This window comes from Ptychodera flava, chromosome 18, assembly GCF_041260155.1.
Source record: "Ptychodera flava strain L36383 chromosome 18, AS_Pfla_20210202, whole genome shotgun sequence".
Classification (NCBI taxonomy): domain Eukaryota; kingdom Metazoa; phylum Hemichordata; class Enteropneusta; family Ptychoderidae; genus Ptychodera; species Ptychodera flava.
In genome coordinates this window covers 38124965-38147132 of record NC_091945.1, presented here as the reverse complement: position 1 = coordinate 38147132, position 22168 = coordinate 38124965, and the positions used below count along the sequence as shown (strand labels likewise).

The 22168-nt window shown below is 34.9% G+C and overlaps 1 protein-coding gene across 8 annotated transcripts in view; it reads left to right on the top strand.

The window, feature by feature from the left end:
• The window catches only part of LOC139117739 (thrombospondin type-1 domain-containing protein 7A-like), a 229674-nt gene that overhangs the window by 159470 nt on the left and 48036 nt on the right, over nt 1-22168 (top strand). For all 8 annotated transcript variants that reach the window (XM_070680982.1, XM_070680983.1, XM_070680987.1 and 5 more), the window contains 2 exons: nt 13638-13770; nt 18811-19772. In XM_070680982.1, coding sequence (XP_070537083.1) covers nt 19655-19772 — 118 coding nt within the window. In that variant the 5' untranslated portion in view covers nt 13638-13770; nt 18811-19654. The remainder of the gene's footprint in view (nt 1-13637; nt 13771-18810; nt 19773-22168) is intronic.

The following is a 22168-nucleotide window of genomic DNA, read 5'->3' as shown; positions in this document are numbered from 1 at the left end:
GTATGTATATGTATAGTATGTATGTATGTATGTATGTATGAACAGATTTGATATTTGTTGTGTAGATGAAAAATATGATTATGAGAAACTTTTTTTTATTTTTTGATATTGTTGAAAATATGCAAATTAGTGCCAAAAAAGGCGTTTTTGGTAAAAAATCTTCTTCATTACCGCTGGTCAGACAGCTTTGTTATTTGCTATACAGGTCCCTAGGAATAACCGAACTTAGATTTGTTCAAACTGTGATGAAATATGCAAATCTGTATTTTTAAGAAATTTTTTGTCATTTGTGGTCAAAACTTTATTTCATCAAAACCGCTTGTCTGACAGTTTTGATATTTGGTATACATGTTCCTACAGATGAACTAAACATGATATATTGAATATATGATGAAATCTGCAATTTGATATTTTTGGTGCAATTTTTGCCATTTTTGGTCAAAAAATGTGTTTTTCAAAAACTACTTGTCTGATGCCTTTGATATTTGGTATACAGGTTTGTATGGGTTGTCCTAGTGTGATATATTGAAATTTGATGAAATCTTCAATTTTGTATTTTGGGGTCAATTTTTGCCATTTTTGGTCATAATATCGTTACTTAAAAGTTACTCATCTGATAGCTTTGATATTTGGTATACAGGTTCCTAGGCTTTATCTTGTTGTAATATATTGAAATTATGGTGAAATCTTTGATTTTGTATTTTTGAAGCTGATTTTGCCATTTTGGTCAGACCATCCTGAAATGAGCTATCAAAGATATCCACCTTCTTCATCAATACATGTGTCACAAAAAGTTATTCTCTACATAACACAGCAGAGCTCTGTCGACTGCTGGGTCGCTTGTTTTTTCAAAACCGCTGGTCAGACAGCTTTAATATTTGGTTGACAGGTCCCTAGGTTGATCTTAGTGAGATAATTTCATACAGTCAGGAAATAATTAATTTTGTATCCATGGCTATAGCAGCTTCAGGGACATTGGCCCTATGTTTAAGGCATGTAATTGTTTTGATGTTTACTTGACGCATGAGAAATCAACCAGAGAACACTCTGACCCTTGTAGTGTTTGTTGTCAGAAATTATTGGAACTCTGAGAAACAGAACAGAGGATGTAAACCACAAAAACTGCCATGAATAATTCAGTCTGTATAGTTAGAAATCTGACAAAATGACAAAATTTACGACTGAGGCAGTTATTGAGTCATGGTTTCAGTGACATTTCTTTAATCAATCATTTCATGTTACTGACATTTTAACACATACCATCAGCACCTCAAAGATCTGCCGAAGCTGATTACTTCATTCTTGGATTTCTACACCACAGAAATATTATCATCATTACGGCTGAAAGGCTTACAGGTTTTTACACACTCCTTTACTAACACAGTAAAACAGTAGATAATGAGAGGATTTGATATTATGTATGTACCGTATGTACCGGTTTATCTAGGTTTAGAACCTGTCGTAAGTCTTAAAAGGAATATCAAACTGTTGAATAATATGAGAGCAATTGAATTAGTACTTTTATTACCTTGGATGTTTGTGCCATTATCTATAGTTCCTGTATGACTTTTACATTCAATTCAGTGTACATTGGATAAATGCTATTCATCTTGGAGAGTTCATGATTTGTTGAGTATCAAATATTAGTGATTTCAATGACCATAAAAACATTTATTGACTGATTAATGTATAAATGTGAAATCACATCAATTAGCCATATATCCTTGCACTATAAATTTATGAGTAAATCTTGAAGTGAAATGAATTGAGGCGGTAAGTACATGTAGTTGTTAAAGTCTGCTAGAAAGCACAGCTCTGGTGTGAGAAGAGTCAATGTAACTATGGTAACACAGACTGGATCTACATGTAGTCTAGGTTTTAAAGTGTGTCAGGTTGTTCAAATTATCTTCTGATTTACAATCACTGAATCCTATATTGTTATAGTCTAGCACTCTCTACTGTGTTTTTGAGCCGTAGTCCCACGAAGACCAAAAAACCCAGTTGATACTACTAGACTAATACTGCTAGGCATGTGTAGTACTATTGAATTGATAAGATACTGTATTTCCAATTAATGAAATATGTTTCAGTAGACAAGCTGTTGTTGCTGGGAATTGATTGATAGTTATCATAACCTATTTCAATTAGACAGTTCAATGGGTGCATGTCTTTTATTTGATCAGTTGCCATGTACTAGGTGTGTTTTTGTAGTAATATTTTATCATATTGAGTTGGTTTTAAGTTGCAAGTTCTGTTTATTTCAGTGTTTCCTGCTGCCAAAGTGAAAAGTTACACAGACTCTTTCATTTTCCAAAATTTGGTTCAGTCAGTTATGTACATCCTACATCGCAGGCTGTGCCTTTTGGAATTGAATACTTCAGCAGATACAGGGTGGTCTCATTTCAAAAGACAGGAAGAGATTAGGTACATGTGTTCCTGCAGCATTGTAAGATAGATGCAATAGCAGAAGTGATTGAATAAAAAACCCAGACACATCCAGTACAAACTAATTCATTGTGGTACTGAACCAGTGTAAGTGTGATTGAAAGATTTGTTTCTATTCTTCGTTGTACTGGATATTGTACAGGCCAAAGCTACATGTAGATATATCGGTACTGTATTGGTCATTTCATGCACATTTGCAGCATTATCGGTACATGTATATGCTCTAATACTGTACGCACCAACATTCTGTCAGAGAGGACCAACACGCATACATGTACATGAGTGTACATGTACATGTGGCATTGTAATTGGTATGAAGGCTATGTTTATTACTGCAAAGGTCACAAAATTCTATTTCTTTATGAAATAGATGAGGTCTCGTGACCCCTTCCCTCTGTAAAATGAATAAATTACATTTTACATACATCAGCTTTATGATCAACATCCCTGAATTAATGCCCTGGCTGGTATGCAACTGATCAAAGATTGTTTGGTTCTATTTGTATGGTATAGTAAGTATCTCAGAAGTGGACTTCACCTTGGTGATATCTACCAAGAATTATTTTTAGCTGACCAAATTCCATGCTTATGGCAAATATTTGATGTCTTAGAAAACGATGACAAATAAGATGTAAGCAAATTAAACTTAATAATAATAGACTTCAAAGTAACTTGATCGCCATCAAGTAGGTAATGGTTGTCATGGTAACATATTTGATTGATTATAAGTGTATATACCTTTGAAATTCAAAATGTGAGAAATTCCATTTCCTGGCTTCCTGTTCAAATGTCAAAAAATGGTAAATGTAGTACTTAGTACTACTGAATATTAAGATTTTTCTTGCAAATTAGGCCAGCACATACATGTACATTTATACATGTGTATTGGTACAGTATATCGCGAATGGGAAAGATGTTTGATTTTGTGTAAGGATAATACATGCACATACTGAGTCAGAACAAGGCCAGTAATAGAATGTCACTTGCATCATCTATACATGTAAGCGTACGTTTTCATTTTGTTAAACAATGTTCAGAAAATATTAGGATCTGTGATACATGTTGTGCCAGCAGGAAATCTACAGTACCATGGACATTTAACCAAACATGGTAAACAAGGGAATGTGTGTTTCTTTTTAGGTAAAGTTTATCCTTATAATGTTTTAAAGTCTCATCAACAAGAAAATAAAAATGAATTTAGAGGATATGGGTCAGTTTTACAGGGCAGGTATAATGTATTGCTTAATTGTCAAATCATTTGTATACTTGATGTATAATTAGTGTGTAAACATTGAAATGTCATACCACTACATGTACATGTATGCTAAGTGAATATGGCACAGTGCTGTCAGTTTTCAAAATGAACAGTTTGACACAAAGTTTTTCTGTGGTCGTATGTTTGACGTAGAATAATTTGTAAAAATCAGTGGGATCACAGTTGACTGTTGCTCATTAGACAATTGTCCATGGACGCGTACTGGAGTATAATTTCCTTTGAAGGGCATGACTTTTGAGGAAATATTAATAGAGTAGACAGAATTCATACATGTACTTTATAAAGACATTATGGAGACACTTTAATTTGTATACTGTATTTCAGCAAAGTACATCAGTGCTGTTAGATTTCTTTAGAAATAATGTTTGGAGTGTTCTTGAATCCCTTTCAGGCTTCCTGCATGGAGTTTTGATTATTTAGATAGATATGGAGAAAAGCAGTGACAAGTTGAATGCATACTGACAACTAACAAGATGACATTTGTACTGGAACATGTGTGTTGTATTTGTGGTGTCTTCATCAACTATTTGACTTTCTGATGACATTTGATCAAAGTTTAAAATTGATCAGAGAGCAATAAAGGCAACCATATATACATGTATTATCAGGTGCAAAAATCGTTCATATACATGTATATACATCTTTAACATATACATGTGCCGTTACATGTCCTGGTACATGTATGACTAGTCTCATTACTAAAGTCCCCACGGACACCGTCCGGGGGGACTTATAGGTTTGGTCATGTCCGTGCGTGCGTGCATCTGTGCGTGCGTGCGTCCGTCCGTTCACGCAGATATCTCTGAGATGCCTGGAGCGATTCCATTCAAACTTGGTACAAGGATTACTTCATATGTCATACAGATGCACGTCAAATTGTTTTGTGATACGATCCAATATGGCTGCCAGGCGGCCATTTTATTACGATTTTTTCATGTACAGAGCCATAACTCAGGCATGTTCCAACCGATTTTATTCAAAGTTGGTACAAGCTTATTGACAAATGTCATAGCTGTGCACGGCAATTTGTTTTGTGATACGATCCAATATGGCCGCCAGGCGGCCATTTTATTACGATTTTTTTCATGTACAGAGCCATAACTCAGGCATATCTCAACCGATTTTATTCAAAGTTGGTACAAGGACATTGACCAATGTCATACATATGCACGTCAATCTGTTTTGTGATACGATCCAATATGGCCGCCAGGCGGCCATTTTATTACGATTTTTTCATGTACAGAGCCATAACTCAGGCATGTTTCGACCGATTTTATTCAGAGTTGGTACAAGGACATTGACCAATGTCATAGATATGCACATCAATTTGTTTTGTGATACGATCCAATATGGCCGCCAGGTGGCCATTTATTTACGATTTTTTCATGTACAGAGCCATTACTCAGGCATGTTTCAACCGATTTTATTCAAAGTTGGTACAAGCTTATTGACAAATAGCATAGCTGTGCACGGCAATTTGTTTTGTGATACGATCCAATATGGCCGCCAGGCGGCCATTTTATTACGATTTTTTCATGTACAGAGCCATAACTCAGGCATATCTCAACCGATTTTATTCAAAGTTGGTACAAGGACATTGACCAATGTCATACATATGCACGTCAATCTGTTTTGTGATACGATCCAATATGGCCGCCAGGCGGCCATTTTATTACGATTTTTTCATGTACAGAGCCATTTCTCAGGCATATCCGCATGTTTCGACCAATTTTATTCAAAGTTGGTACAAGGACATCGATCAATGTCATAGCTATGCACATCAATTTGTTTTGTGATGCGATCAAATATGGCCACTGTGCGACCATTTTGTTACGATTTTTTTCATGTCCTGAACCATAACTCAGACATGTATCAAGCGAATTCATTCAAAAGTATTTTTATCACAGACCTAATGAAGAGGACTCTATCCTCTCTGAGGACCTGTAATCAAAATACCCATTAACAAGTGGGGACTGTGTCATCAACGATGACTTGTTCTTCCTATATTGTCCAATGTCACAAGAACATTTCAGTATCTCTTTGTGACATTATATTTCATGTTAGCATATTGATCATGACGTATTTGATAAATTGGAGAATGGCTGCTTCACTTTGAGGTCAAAGGTTAAATGGAGTTCAGTGATACAGAGATTAAAAATGCATAAGAGTTCTGAGAGGACTTCTGTTTTAGATTCTGTAAGGTGTATAATTATCCATGACCCATTACCATGCACCCGTATTGAAATGAAGAAGTTATACTGCTTCAGCAGTGTATATATTAAAACACATAATTATAGACTGGAAGATCAACCACTCATCCTTTGTTTCTGGCACTACATATAACAGTCCTATCATATTATCAAAAGTAGTTCTTCTGCATATGTACTGTACGTTCATATGTGCATTTATAATGAACCATGTACACTGCTTGTGTTGCAGTCCAGGGCTTGTAATCAATTCATAATTTAATTTGCTGGTATATAGATCTGATAAACAAATCATGCTATGTTTAATGCACATACTAATTACTGTATTTTATGTATTTAATGAATTGGACGTAAATTGATGCCAGGATATGATCATACTAATTTACAAACAACAGAATTTCTTTTATTTGCTTCAATGACAAAAGATCAATCAAATACGCATCTTCTGGGTTTGTTGTGTTCACTTAGGTTTTGCCAGATTATTGATTCCAGTTGGGGGAACCTCAAAAGCCAACAGAACGGTTAGGCATTTTTACACCTAAGGATATGTAAACCTAATAGGCCAAACCCGGAATTCGAATCGACCGCGGTACAAACAAAGCCATGTGCGCAAACACGCTTAGATGTATGTGTATTTCCATACGCATTAGTACACATGTGGGTTTGTTTGTACTGGCATCACATGATTATTTTGGCGTACTGAGTCTACAGAACGCATTGCGTCCTTTTTATTCCGGAGTAGAACCATTACTGATATACAGTCACCACTGATGGGACATACACGTAAACAGTGTGTTTATGGTGATATATAAAACCAACTAATAAGCTCTTTGAATTTGAAAAATCTAGTTTTTGCGGGATCTCTGTCAGTGAATTGACACTTTTGAAGTCTGAATGATATGGACCAATGCTATATTGCTGTTTCTATTAACCCTTTCACCACAATGGCAGTGCACCAAATGCACCAGGAAAAACGACAGAGGAATCCAATTATTGTTTATGCTTGTTTTGCTCTCTACAATTTTTCATAGCTTTCTGCCTTTGATGGGTTCAATCAAACCTTTTGGAGTCAATGGTTCATGTCGACCTTTTCAGGGGTATTGGGCTGAACAGGTACATTTTTGTTCTCAGCACATGGTGTTTAGTAGTGATGAATCTAAGATTGTAGAATTAGTGAGCATGTGGGCTCCCTCCATAAAAATGATGGGACCATGACAGTTTTTTGTTTTTTTGTTTTTTTTGTTTGTTTGATTTTTAGGGGGAGGTCCATTCTGTAATGCACCAGGAAAAACGACAGAGGAATCCAATTATTGTTTATGCTTGTTTTGCTCTCTACAATTTTTCATAGCTTTCTGCCTTTGTTTTAGATTTCTTTGGTCTTTTTTAGAAGACCAAAACACGTAAGAATGCTCATCAAAGTTACATGTACATGTATCAGCAAAATTTGTGTATGCTGCACGAAAAAGTAAAGGTAACATACAGGCAACTGTCCAGGTTGGCTTACTGTTGCTGTAAATGACCCTATTACAGGTCCATTTCTACTAGTAACATGAGGTTGTTTACTGTGTCTGCTGCAAGTCTGTTTCACAGCAATATTCAAAGTCATTTTATTTTGCATGCTAAAGCCACACCTTACATTCTGCAATCTGAACACAAAGTGTATAAAGTACCATTTTACACAACTTTACCCAGGTTGGAAACAGATCACTGTCATACATTGTACATCAAACTCAGGGCTGGGGTCATGATAATTTATCTCTTTGGTACTGCTGCAGTGGTACTAATTCTTTGACCACGGCCCACATTGTATCGGTACATTCCACCAATTTGCTTCATTTACATGTAGTAAGTACTTTTTTATAACATGTCAATTATTTTCCCTTTGTGACTTAAAAAACAATCTAAAAAAAGATATTTGCATGCACATCGCCACAACATTCCAGCTGTCTCTATAAAGTTTTGCAAGCTCTTTCAAGATAATGTGCATCTATTATGTGACATACTTATGTTTAACAGTTTTCAAGATTGAGGCAGGTCGCTATATTTCATTGTACTGTGTTCTGAATATCTGCTTTGCTACAATGAGTACTTGAACTGAACAAAGACTCTACACAAATGAGCATAATCATTTCTCATCGACTCTAAGGCATTGATAACACATTCGTCCTCTTGTTGGAAATATAAAAGGTTTCCATTTGTCTACTCCATTAACTTTCATAAACTCTGACATCAAATCCATCATTTATCTTGGAACCATTAAGGTTTCAAGCAGCTTACCCACTTTCAATTTCCAAAACTGCCAAATTAGTTTTAAAGTGTTAAAGCTACACAGAGCAGTTTATTTGAGTCTGTCTGGGGTCCAGTATTGTGTTGAAGTGAGACACACTTTGACAAGACTCCATTAGTCTGTCTTGGGTTCAGTATTGTGTAGTGACACACAATGTGATAGACTCCATTAGAATCTGTCTGGGGTTCAGTATCGTGTTGAAGTGGCACACACTGTGACAGATTCCATTAGAATTTCTGATGGGGTTCAGTATTGTGTTGAAGTGGCACACACTGTGACAGATTCCATTAGAATCTGTCTGGGGTTCAGTATTGTGTTGAAGTGGCACACACTGTGACAGACTCCATTAGAATCTGTCTGGGGTTCAGTATTGTGTTGAAGTGACACACACTGTGATAGACTCCATTAGAATCTGTCTGGGGTTCAGTATTGTGTTGAAGTGGCACACACTGTGACAGATTCCATTAGAATTTCTGATGGGGTTCAGTATTGTGTTGAAGTGACACACAAGGCTTGCTTTGCTATACTCATTACAGCCTAACCTGACTTTCAACAGGTTTCAAATGACAAAAAAATCCATACACTGAAATTACGATTAATATTACATTTTACCAGTATGTGCATACACACACTTGCTTCAGTATTTTGAGGTTTTCTCTTATATTTGTGTTGGCTGTCTTTGAATGACTGTTGAGATCCATAGTATTTTGTCTTCCATATTTTATTCATCATCAAGTACAAGACAAATAAAAACTGATGCAAAATTTCGCTGTCATTTTTTTTGCATCATAAGGAACAATCTGTCATATTGAGTGTGTGCATGTGCATATGCATAAATACCTCCTGTATGGTTTCTCAGACAAATGAATTACAGCTTTTGAGATGACACAGTTGACCTGTGTTATTATTAATTATAAATAGCCACTCCCAAGACAAGAGAAGTCATTTACGGAGCATCAATCATTGGTTCTTGTTATCCCTGAAATTCATTTTTAAATGGTTTGCAAGATGCCATACTCATTTAAACACACCATGAATTTTTATTACTGTTTAGACATTCTGGAATGATCTGTGTGCTTGTAATGGAATAAAGGCATATCACATGATTTAAAACCAGATCTTCCAGAAGAATCACCCAATTCTTAGTTACTTTAGACTATAATCTATAGCAACTATTGGGATAGGTATCCGTCTGTTGTCAGTATGTATGTACATGTATGTATGTACATGTATGTATGTATGCATACATGTATGTATGTATGTATATCCGTTTGTGAGGATGTGTGTCCGTTCAAATATTTTGAGAAACGCAGTATCTACAGACGTGATATTTGTTGTGTAGATGCAAAATATGATTATGACAAACTACCCTGATAATGGATGTTTTCTGCCGATATGCAAAGTTATGCCAGGATAGCCTGCATGAGAGGCAATCTTTTGCAGGCACCTACTATTGGACTGTTTTCTACTGACTTGGCAAAAAGACGTGCAACAAACTCAGCAGGAAAGGGATAAATATCTACCTATTCATAGTAATGGTGCAGAAACAGAAGAACAGATTTTGTTGCTGAGTTTATATGTAACACCACATGTTTCACAAGCTGTCACTGACATAGAATTTACACCAATATAGAATTGAAGTGTTGATTATGATAACGCATACACATGAAGAGAAACAATCTGATTTTGAAAGGGACACCAATATAGTTCTGAATTCACCAAAGAGGCCTAAATTTTGTAAGTACCGGTACATTTACATAATCCCCAAGTTGATTGACCGAGAAAATTGAAGGTGTGAATTGACCTTCAGAAGGTCATCAGCAAAACTGAATTGTGTTATCAATCAAATTTGTACCATCATTTCGTATCTAATTTGTAATATCATTTCACATTTTCTGATTGGTGTTTTCCCAGTCAGCTAGTTTATTCTCATTATTAAATCTCTACAGTCTGGCTGTTTTATTCAGCAGTTGTACAGTCTGTAGGATGAACTCTAGAGGGATGACTCATCAATTAAGTTCTTCCATTTCTGTTTCCAGCCATGCCTTAATTCATCTTACATGTTGCAAGAGGAGTTGAAAATGCATACAGACTGTACAATTCTTATTTATTTATTTGTTTATCTATGTATTTATTTGTTCCTTTATTAGGAATGCCTATGCGATCTAGTCCTATTTACAGGTTTCAAAAAGTCAAATGCATAAACATATAACCATAGAAAACAAACAGTCAAGAACTTACAAACTACAATGCAGAATAATAATAATATGTTTACTTTAATATAAGTAAGAATCAAAGTAAAAGAAGGCACAAAAACTATTAAGACCAATATTTTAATGGGAAAGTACAAAATGATTGAAAGTTTTCATGCATTATTGACATCTGTGAATTTAGATACATTGATGACTATGTGGTGGTCTAAGGTAGGCCAGCTGCATACAGTTATATCATGGATATAATATAACTTATATCTGAAAACATTTATTATTCAAATTATAAGAAATAGTTACACATTTTTGTAAAATATCATGTCAAGATAGAAGCACTGTGCTGTTGTTGTAAACTTGGAAGTTTTAAAACCAAGAATACAGCTTCATATTGATCAGGAAGGGAAAACAGTACAAGTCTTGAAACAGAAATTTAACACATACTCTCTAAAGCTGATATATGAGACTTTTGCATGGATTCCACACAATTTAGCGTTCTCAGTCCAGCCCATAGCTTACAGAGCTTTTATAGTTAGCACTTGGTGAAAATTCTGAGACTTGCAATTTTAAAATAAATTAATAATCAATTTTAAAATCCAAACATTCTAAGAGCATTATTTATATCAACAGAAATGTGACTGGAAAACTAAGGCTTGAGTTTATGTATGTTGAAATGTCTCGGTTGGAAAATTGCAGGTCAGTTATTGAACCAACAGTTTTAGAGATGGGAATTTAGCTGAGCATTTCTGATTGCTATAGATGTCTGAGCTTTGTGATTGTATGTTGTGGAGCTGTAATCCAATTGAGAATTTTTTGAAAATTATATAGAAATTAATTATAGAAATTAAAATCAATAGTAATTACTTTTAATTACTGTGTTTGAGTCTTTCCTTTACAGGGTAAACCTTTAAAGATTTGGGAATTATTTATTTATTTTACAATACTGATTTCAGTGACAGATATATTATCCAGTAGACATTGTGATCAAGAGGAAATCATGGAATATCCTGTACCAACATTTGATTCATGTATGTGCGAATGGTAACAATAAGCGAAGTTTTCAGCGAAATAAAATGTTGGAAACCATTGTTACTGAGTAATAGCACTTTGAGTCTGATACAAAGATGTATTGTCTTTCCATGGCAATTGTAATGTAGGTTAGCACAAGAATGTCAAGTATTAAACAAAGATATGAATGTAACTTTCTTGAATTTCTATCAGATGTGGTGTGTGCATCTTTTGTGAATTCCTAAGTCTAATGGAAGAGATGATTGTAACGATTGGTTCACAATAGCAGATGGTTCATATAATAAGTGCATTACAATCAATTCAAAACAAGGAAATGGAGACATTTACATGTGTGCACATCTTGTTAAAATATTGCCTGTACTTGTGGTTTGATTATTAAACTTCCCCTTCGGAAAAATAATTGGCAACTGAATTTAGCAAATGATTGAGATTATACTCACTGGTGATAAAAAATATTTTCTGCTGTAGAGGAAAAGAAAAAACTGAAGAACATCTATTTGTGATGATTATGTATGAATATTATTTACCACAGTTTGCAAGTATATTTGGTATTTCATATGACGACATCTCCTCAGTGAAGTCTGAGACGCTCAGTGTCAGAGTTTAAAAAGTACATGAAATCAGAAAAGGCTAGGGAGGAGGACTGGCAAAACAATATGTGTTTACCTTAAAAAGGCTGCATCTCAGAAAAAATGTATTTATCATGAACATTTTGTAATTTATATGAATAATTGGCAATGTAACTATGTTGACATCCAATTGTCTATGATAAGTTGTGAAAATGTACTGTAAGTCCTTGATAAATTGTATAGTACATTAGTTACCATTGCTATGGTGTTAAAATAATCCGTGATTGTGAAATCACTTGACAGCCACTAATTGTCCAGAAACTACTAGAATAAAGTATCAGGGCTAATTTCTACCTGTGCAATACATTAATATTTGTGATATGAACATGTGGTGAAGGATCTGGGTGGCTATTAAGAGACAGGTTTTCAGTGAAGAAACCTGAAATTTATTGCTTCATGATCTGGCTTGCAGGAGAGCCATGGATTGACTATGGTTATGGGAGAATAAATGTAAAAAGGCCATGACTACTAGACATACGAAATGCCTACTTTTGTATGACACATAGGAAAAATGTGTAGTGGCATTTTTAAAATTAAAATATATAATATTGTATGTATTTCACTGACAAGTCCCCATAATTCTTGCAAATTTAGTGTTTTTGAATAATTAGAAGACCTTTCTATCAACTAGGTTAGGAATTGACACAAACTGCTAACAGTAACTGATACTATTTTCAGAATCTATAGGCTGTACAATGAAATATTTGTAAGCGCAGTATAATAGATTTTAATTTCAATAGACTTGTTATAGAACTCAAGAAGTATTAGGTGAAACAAAACCACTGACACAGAGAAAATAGCTATTGTCGCAACCTGTGTTGCTGTAGTGGTAAATGTATGAGTACAATCATATATTTGGTGGTCTCTGATAATATCCTAATTTCATTGGCAGTGTGATTTGGTACGGAGTCATGCAATATGTATACTCCTTCTGTTGTTAATCAGTTGTCATTTATTTCAGGTATACATGTATGCAATTTGGATGTGCATGCTGTATGGCAAAGTTATGAGAATGCAATAACACCTTGCCAATGAAGTATGAATCACAGAGTGGCTCTTGACATAGTGCACAATGACTATTATAAATAAATTATGAGAGTTGTTTTACCGTGAATTATTAACATAAATGAAATAAATTATGAAGATTTAAGAAGGAACCAAGTTTTAAATTTGTTGATTTGATTTTTAAAGGTGTCTATTTTACAAAATTACATAAATTTTACCCAATTACATTCTGCATAGTGTATACCAGTACAGAATACGTGCTTACAGAATAAACGTCAGGTTGCAAGGTGAGGCAAGTAATGAAGATACAGTACAAAAAATGTTTACCCATCACCGCAGTGGTTTATTCCGTAATAGAAACCCCTGAAAGAATGGTTTCTTCCACTCCATTTCTGCTTGACAGTTTCACATGCTTCTCTATATGCAGAATGTGTAAAATTCATTAAGTTAAATGGTGATAGCCAGACACTGTGAGCACTGTCTCAAACCTTTCCAACAGGGTTCGTCATCACTGGAGACAAAATCATTGAAAAAAGCTTATTTTTACATCAGTGTTTCAGATATGATGAACTGAATCGTGGAAACATATGCCATTGTTTGAAGGAGAACTGACTGCCCAGTGTTTGCACAGAACGTGGAGTGTACAGATGAAACGATTTACAGTATTTCAAAAACCTAAATTGAGGTAAGATTTTTTTTATGTTCTCATGTCAGTAGGATTTTTGCATCACCCTTGTCCATGAGCAGATACATGTATCACACTCATACAGTAGCTGGCATAATTGATGCAGTTGTGATTTAAATTTGCATATCTTGTGATTTCATTCTTTCTTAAATACTATATTTGTAAACTATATAATCAGGAAATATGGAAAATATTGGAACTGATTTTTAATTTATATATAAAATGACCATTTGAAGTTAGTCAATCACCATTTAATATTTTTTGTAAGTCTACAGTAATTCTGAGCATGACTGTTACGACAGATATCTGAATCCAAAGACCATGTAAATGACACAACAAATTGGCTTTCACACATACAATCAGAAATCAGTAGAAAGTGACAAGGATGTCTCTCACCTTCACATCTTTTTACGGATGGACTTCATTGACATATGTAATCACAACCTTTCTTTCATTGAAAATTTACTCTAAGTGAACTAATGTATTTTGTAAATTTTGTAATTGATGCAAAAATACAGAAACTGAAAGTGTCATAAAATGTAAGCAAGAATTCATCTTTCATATAATCTTGACCATATTTGAATTTCAGGTAAACGGCTCGTACCATGGTATATACATATCAATTTTTAGCGACGAAGTTACGTAACTGAGTAAGCTTATAGAGTTGGGAGAAGCAAAATTGACGTCATTTCCGTCAACAATGTCTGTAAAACTATTTTGTCACACCACGTGATCACAACTTCCGTAAAACTATTTTGTCACACCACGTGATCAGTGTCATCTAACGACTATAGCATACCATTTACGCTGCACACTCACTATCAGCGAAAATACCAGATCGTGTTGAATTGACATTATAATTGAACTTAGAGTGTACGTGTGAGTGCATGTATTGGCTTACATGAAAATGCGATAGACAATGATGCATGTACGTTAGAACGTCCATGTCGATCAAATTGTTTTTTTTCTGTCGGTGTAAATTACAAGATTGGTGGATGTTGACGGACATCTTGCGTGCGTTTGGTCCTGACATGCATGTCGTTTCGATCTCCGTTTTACTGTGCAGGGGAGAATGAATTACGTTCCTCATGGGTTTCAAATATGTCAAAAAAATACGAAGTTTTGAGTGGATTTACGATTTCATTTGTAAAATTACGAGTGAAAATTTCAGCTTCCCATTTCATCGGCGCAACCGTGCAAGAAACCTCAGTCCATGATCACATGTTGTACCACACGAACTAGCTGCAGTACAGTAGCTCGAGGTTTTACCTAGGTATTTGGGTCGGACGGCAAAACATGAAAGGCCAGCCTCTGAAACACTCAGTGTGTAATCGTGTGGAAATTTGTGTAGTGTTTTTTCTCATTTAATTTGGCAAATTATCAGCAAAAACCTCAATAATTCAGGGTAACCCTTTCTTCTCAATCGCTTCCTGGAGTTTCAAAGTCATACCAACGAAAATGAGTGAAAAATTTCGATGCGAAAGTCGTGCATCGGCGAGAGTAATAAGCATAGGCGTAAAGAGACTGAGAGTATTCATACAGAAATAGCCCATGATTCGAGCTTGGTATTCCTGTTTTTCATTTGAATTTTGGCCAAATAGTCGCTTTTTAGCGGGTTTTTAAATTTTTAAAGTATCTAAAAATATTAAAATGACTTTTCATCAACAAACGAAATAAAAAAGTAAGAAATTCAATTATTTATCTACAAAATAAAAATATTTTTGGCAGGCTGAATCATGCAGCTAAAAAGTGAACAGTCAATGTTTTGGACGAGTACATACGTGTGAGTGATTTTTCGCAGGGTTTCCCTGACCGTTCATTGCTGTGGCGCTTGAATACGCAGTCAGTTTCTGTGAAACGGGATGAAATTTTCTTTCAGGCGAGGCGTTTCAAGTTACTCTTGAGAAAAGTTACTTATTTATCAGTTGTTGTTTTATTGTTTCATGACACACGTTTCTGATTCAATCACTTGTTGACCTGAAAAACAACGATATTTAATACTCCTTTTCAACAGACTTTTTAGTAAGTAGCCGCAGTACAGCTGTCAAATACTATCGTTTTCAAAGTACATTTTGAGTGAACTTTATAAATGAATATTCTGAACCATCGTGTAATGTTATGCTTGGAATTTTGTTGCTTTTGAGGTTTATTTGTGGTTTTTTGTTTCTTTCCATCATCAAACATTGACAAGTAAGCTTGTAAAACTAGCCTTAGGCCTAAATCACTTAAATTAGAATTATTTGTTACTTTCTGGTTTTGTAATATGTAAAGAAATAAATAAGTTGATTTCTTTTGATCCTTTCCATTTATTGGTATTTTTTCCTGGTTTAAAGATACTAATATCCTTAACCCTTAGTCTCTACAATCTTAGAAAAAATGAAACGATTGATTTAATAAAAGAAACTCATTGTGACACAGTTCAGTCATTTTCATAACTCTGGTTCAAAATTCAGTGTGCTATACTCATATCTTGGCAGTGCTGAACTCTTCTGTCATTGTATCTGCAATTGAAGAATTACTTCACATGGAATAATTTGTAAATGTAAATCAGTGCTGTTGAAAATTAATTATTTATTTGTCAGGGTGTTGCCAAATCTTGTGTGTATATAGGTGTGTCCGGTTCTGAGATGAGCTGTATTGGCATACAAAAGGAATTTGTTGATAACTGACAATTTAATTAATACAATCAATTTTGAAATTTACTCAAAACTTTTGAGATTGAATTTGTAACTTTACTAAGAATTTTCGGAAGCTAGAGGGGAAACAGACATACCAGTGTGATGGGCGGACCAGAAAGTCCATGGAAATCAAGCAGGTCGTTCTTACATGAACACTTCTGTTTGGTGTGTTGATTTGTTTCAATACCCAAGGAAACATTTGCAACTTTATACTCAATGCGACACATTAATAAAATTATTTTAATTTTGTATCGTATCGGAATATCACAAACAATGTTGTGATCATCACAGTCCAGCTAGCTGTTATGAGTAAGCATGTGTACTTGGCTGGACCGATCAAGTTTCTGCAAAAAATAATTTCACCATCAATGACAAGCTAAAGTGACGTCTTTAATAGATGTGTCCATTCAATATCCAAAGAAAATCAAGGCTATCAATGACACGAAGAAAGTTTGTTTAGAATTATATTTTCGTTTTAAACTACAGTTCTTTGATGCAGTGTGGTCGTCTGGCAATCCATCATCACGGCAGATGTAGTGCATGCAATACACAGTCCACACTGTCCAATCATGCGTGCTTGTTTTCCTGTTATAATTCAATCGGGTCAGAATTTTGTAGCAAGGAACATACAAAATCTTGCAGATAAATCAATTTGGATGATCTATGTTGATCTATGCAAATTCCAAGTTTGATGGACATGTGAAAATTATGTTTTTTGCCTTCATGTACAAGATGGCATGTTTACCAAGCTGGACGCTCACTGCTAAAAAAACAATAGGTTTTATTACAGTTTCACATTTCAACCCTTTCTTTGCATCTTTCTCAGCAACATTCCCCAAACCTCTCTCCTTGCATCCCTACCGCTAAATGCACTGAGGAGCACAGTGTCATATCATTGACGCTATTTTTTAAGTGCAGCCTCCATCATCAGATAAAACTCTTCAAAATTTATGAGACGTTTTATTTCATCTTGCATCAAGCATTCTGATGAAGCAATAAACTACACTGAGCTTGTCCATTGTTTTGATAATACCCCTCAAAGAAATCTGTACTTGTCCATTGTATTGATAATATCCCTCATACTCAAAGAAATCTGTTTTCAATGATATCCCTCAAAGAAATGTGTACTTGTCCATTGTTTTTGATAATACCCCTCTAAGAAATCTGTACTTGTCCATTGTTTTGATAATATCCCTCTAAGAAATCTGTACTTGTCCATTGTTTTGATAATATCCCTCAAAGAAATCTGTACTTGTCCATTGTTTTGATAATATCCCTCAAAGAAATCTGTACTTGTCCATTGTTTTGATAATATCCCTCAAAGAAATCTGTACTTGTCCATTGTTTTGATAATACCCCTCTAAGAAATCTGTACTTGTCCATTGTTTTTGATAATACCCCTCAAAGAAATCTGTACTTGTCCATTGTTTTTGATAATACCCCTCTAAGAAATCTATACTTGTCCATTATTTTGATAATACCCCTCAAAGAAATCTGTACTTGTCCATTGTTTTGATAATACCCCTCAAAGAAATCTGTACTTGTCCATTGTTTTGATAATACCCCTCTAAGAAATCTGTACTTGTCCATTGTTTTTGATAATACCCCTTAAATTACATGCAGTAATACATCTATTTGATACACTCTGTTTTGTAACAGGTGAATAGCAGAGTGATATCATCTATTCTCACACACAAAAAATGCATCAATCACTTTGAAACATTTATATGATGTCAAGGTGGGAAGTTCTGCTCTTTTATAAGTCAGTCTATCACTCAAGCAAGACATCGTTAATGGCTTAAATCTCATTTTACACCAAATCCAGACAAATAAGTTACAGAATGGTGGCTTGCAAGTGAAATACATTTCTCAGAAGCAAATAAAACAGTGCGTTACTGCAGAGTAATGACTTAAATCTCTTCAGTAATTGTGGATTCGACCCAATCATACACAGCTATTTCATCTTACTCTGGTATTTGCTCTGTTATCATCATATAATAACCAGCAGTTTGCCAAGGAACGAATTCTTGAATGTGACATGTACAGTATTTAAAAGTAGGCACAGAATACTCAGCACAAACCAGATGGTAGATGTTGATTTTACCTCAGCAGGGTTTTTTAGTGTCAAAAGTTGGTAATGTAAATTGATGAAATCCATAAAAGGTACACTTTAACATGAGTAATATTGACCAGCTATTGATTATTTTGTAGAATTTGTTCTCTGAGAATTTTTGAATTTGAGTAGTCAGCTTGGATTACATGTTTTGCAGTGCTGTCTGTGATTTAAACATTGATGAGAATTTTTGATGCTGTAAAAATTTTGACATTTGAAATGCTGACATGCTATCGTTCCATTTTGCAGGTAGCTTGCGGGAACAGTCTGTCAGCAGTTGAATTGAAGACAGAATACAGTCAATATTGATCAACGTCAACTGGAGATTTCTCAGAGGGGTGATAGTTTGGTGTCCAAAGACAGAGACTTTGCTGTCATTTCATGATAGTGTTGTTGGCGTTGGTGGTGTTTTCAGGAATTGACCAAAGGAATGAACATGATATTGAGATTCAAATTCTGTGGAATGGAAGCTTTCAGCATTTGATGTGATGTAAACCTGTATTTTAATCACTGCTTTACAACACTCTCCAGACAATCTTGTTTCACTGACTTAACTTAAAAAATATACTGCTTGTTACACCTTACAAACAAAGCAGCATCGAAATTCATTCAAGACAAACTGAGACAAAAAATGCTTTAACACAGCTAAGTGTGAAGAAAGGCTATGAGGTTAAAGCTATCTTATTGTGCAATAGACCGGTACCTGGTAGATCAATAGATACATACTTAGGATATTTTCAACAGCAAGCTTAGGAAATTATAGTCTTTTTAAGAAGCAGTATTTAACTTTTTTGATAAGAGAAATTTAATGCAGAGGAAATATAGCATCACTTGAAATTTAAGACTTTAACTGTTTTTAACTGTGTCCAGATTACTTCAAGCAAAATCAAAAAATTAATTCCTGCTTGAAACTAAATGAAATAATTTTGAATAGTACTATCAGTTAAACTGCTGTAGTGTGAACAATTGTGCATATCACAGCCACAAGTCAATTTGATCATCAAGTTTTTAGAGTAACTTCAGCATAGCATTGCAAGTCGGACAATATCCAGTAAAACTTTGCAAAAGAAAAGAGATACCACAGTACTTAACGATGATGAAGCAACGCTCAGCTACTTTCTACACGTATCTAGTGACTGTGTTGACTCTAGTGACCATTTATCCAAGTACAGGCCAACACACAGAGACTGGAGGTTACATTTGGAAAACCGGTAAGTAATATTATGGGATATTGTCTGATTACTCTTGTAGATGGTAAGTTTTAGAATCGAAAATATTATTTATGTATTGTTTGGACTAATCATATATCATAACAAAAACAACCTTTTGTCAGCGTGTTTGTCAAAGGTCTGTACCCTGCTAAATGGTACCAGGATTCCCCACCAGGGCAGTCATGTGACTGGAGTTTTGTATGGTATATCAATACAATTATATTAGGGGCAATACTAGGGTTGTCACACTATTTACCTACCAGGTATGTCCCTCAACCCTAACGCTTTTCTTATCTCTTAAAACTGAATGACTGAGGTTTAACCCTTTGAGCGCTGTAATTTCCTGCCAAAATTTTAGTGAAAAATTTTACCAATTTTCATGAATTTTTCTGTAATTTTTTGACAATTTTTGACCAAATGGACATCACATTTCATTGGCTACAGTTTTTTCTCAAAATGTTGGCAAAAATCTGAGAAAAATTGACCGGGGCTTATTTTAAAAAGGGGACAAAAATAGACTTTGGCGCTCAAAGGGTTGAATTCTTCTTATTTTGTCCACCAATTAATTCCTCTGTGCTCCAAACCCCTGTTTTCTAAATCTGCTCTTTCTATGTTAGCTGTACAACTTACAAGTCCTCGAAATTGCCCAGGATATTGATAGTGAATGCTGTGTGAGGTCTTATTTGAAGCATATGAATAGCTAGCTAGCTAGTCAGTGTCTACATCACCTGTCAGATACTAACACATTCAATCAAAGTGAAAAACGATTTCAGTTTGTGACACAGAACTCACCATCTGGCTATCAAGTTGGATAACAAGCTAACAAGCTGCAATTGAACTCTGATCAGATTGAATGAAAAGACTACGTTGGACAGCTTTCAATAACAGTTATTCAGAGAGACAGAATAATTGACCTGTCACTTTGCAGAGGAATTTATACTCAGACACACGGAAAGTTTAATAAAGGTGGATTTTCATTTGTGTAAATATTCCACAGCATTTTCATCAAGTCAGACAAGTCAATACATTCTTCTATTTCAACATTGTAAAGCTCAGCTAATCACAGGTGAAATATAAATGCAAGATGTCATTGAATGTACTTTTAAATTCGAAATCACAATGATGTCATTTGGAAACTGGATGAAAGATAGACTGGCCAGGTGTGTGAGATCCGTAGTTTTCTGCAAGACAAAAACCTTGGATCAATTGTGTGACAGAGAAGGGAATACATGTACCAGTCAGCTACATGTATCAAAATCATCCAGCTGTCTGTTTGTCAAATATTTAATGTTTTCAAACCAATTGTACTGATAATCTCGAAATAAATCATTTTAACTGGTGGTAACATACTTACAGATGAAGTCTGCATGTACATCAGTGCTTAGAGATTACTGACAGATAGACTTGGTTGGTAATTGTACTATGACTGTGATGATCACTGATACAAGAGTTCAGTGACTTTTTAGTACATGTGAATTTGCATTGAGATGTAGCCATAGCTTCATTCTGAAGTGGAGATCAGTTGATTCAGTTTCTTTTTTCGCGTCCTGTGATCTATATGTACATGTATGGTTTTTAGCTCACATGTAGTATATATATATACCAAAGAGAGCTTATATGGTAGGTCGGTGGCATCTGTATGTATGTATGTCAGTATGCATGTTACCGGTAGTATGTGCGGAAGTATGTCCTTCTATATCAAAAACTCCAAAACTGCAACACTTACCATCCTAGTATTTGGTGTTACAGGTGCACCCAGGGGTAGAGATATGAATTTGTTCAAATGAACTTGCCAGTGTCAAAAATATGCAAATGAGGTAAAAAAAGGGAAAATCCAGCAAATTGCTAAAACTCTGTAACCACTGATTGAATTTGGTTGAATCTTGGTAGGCAGGTTCTTTATGGTGACTGTAATTAGATTAGTTCAAATTGAGGTGAAATTTTGATAGTTGTATTTTTGGGGCAATATTTCCCGTTTTGGTCACAAAAGTCTTCTTTTCTGAAAGTGCCTGTTCCATTCCCCTGAAACTTGGTATGCATGATCCTAAGCTTAGCCTCTATCAGATTTCTTCAAATTGTGGTGAAATTGTCGTAGTTGTACTTTGGGGCAATTTTTCCCATTTTTGGTCAAAAAATCATTTTCTCCCATAGTTCTTGTTGGATTGCTTTGAAACTTGATTCTCTTGATCCAAGGGTTGTCTGCTGTTGGATTTGTTAAAATTGTGTCAAAATTTTCTTATTTTTAATTGTTTGGCAATTTTTTGCATTTTGGTCAAAAAATCATTTTCTCTGAATTAACTATTGTGATTGCTTTGAAACTTGGTATGCATGTACCTGGAGGCAGCCTTAGTTGAGTATCTTCAAGTTGTGGTGAAATTTTTAGTCCCCACGGACCG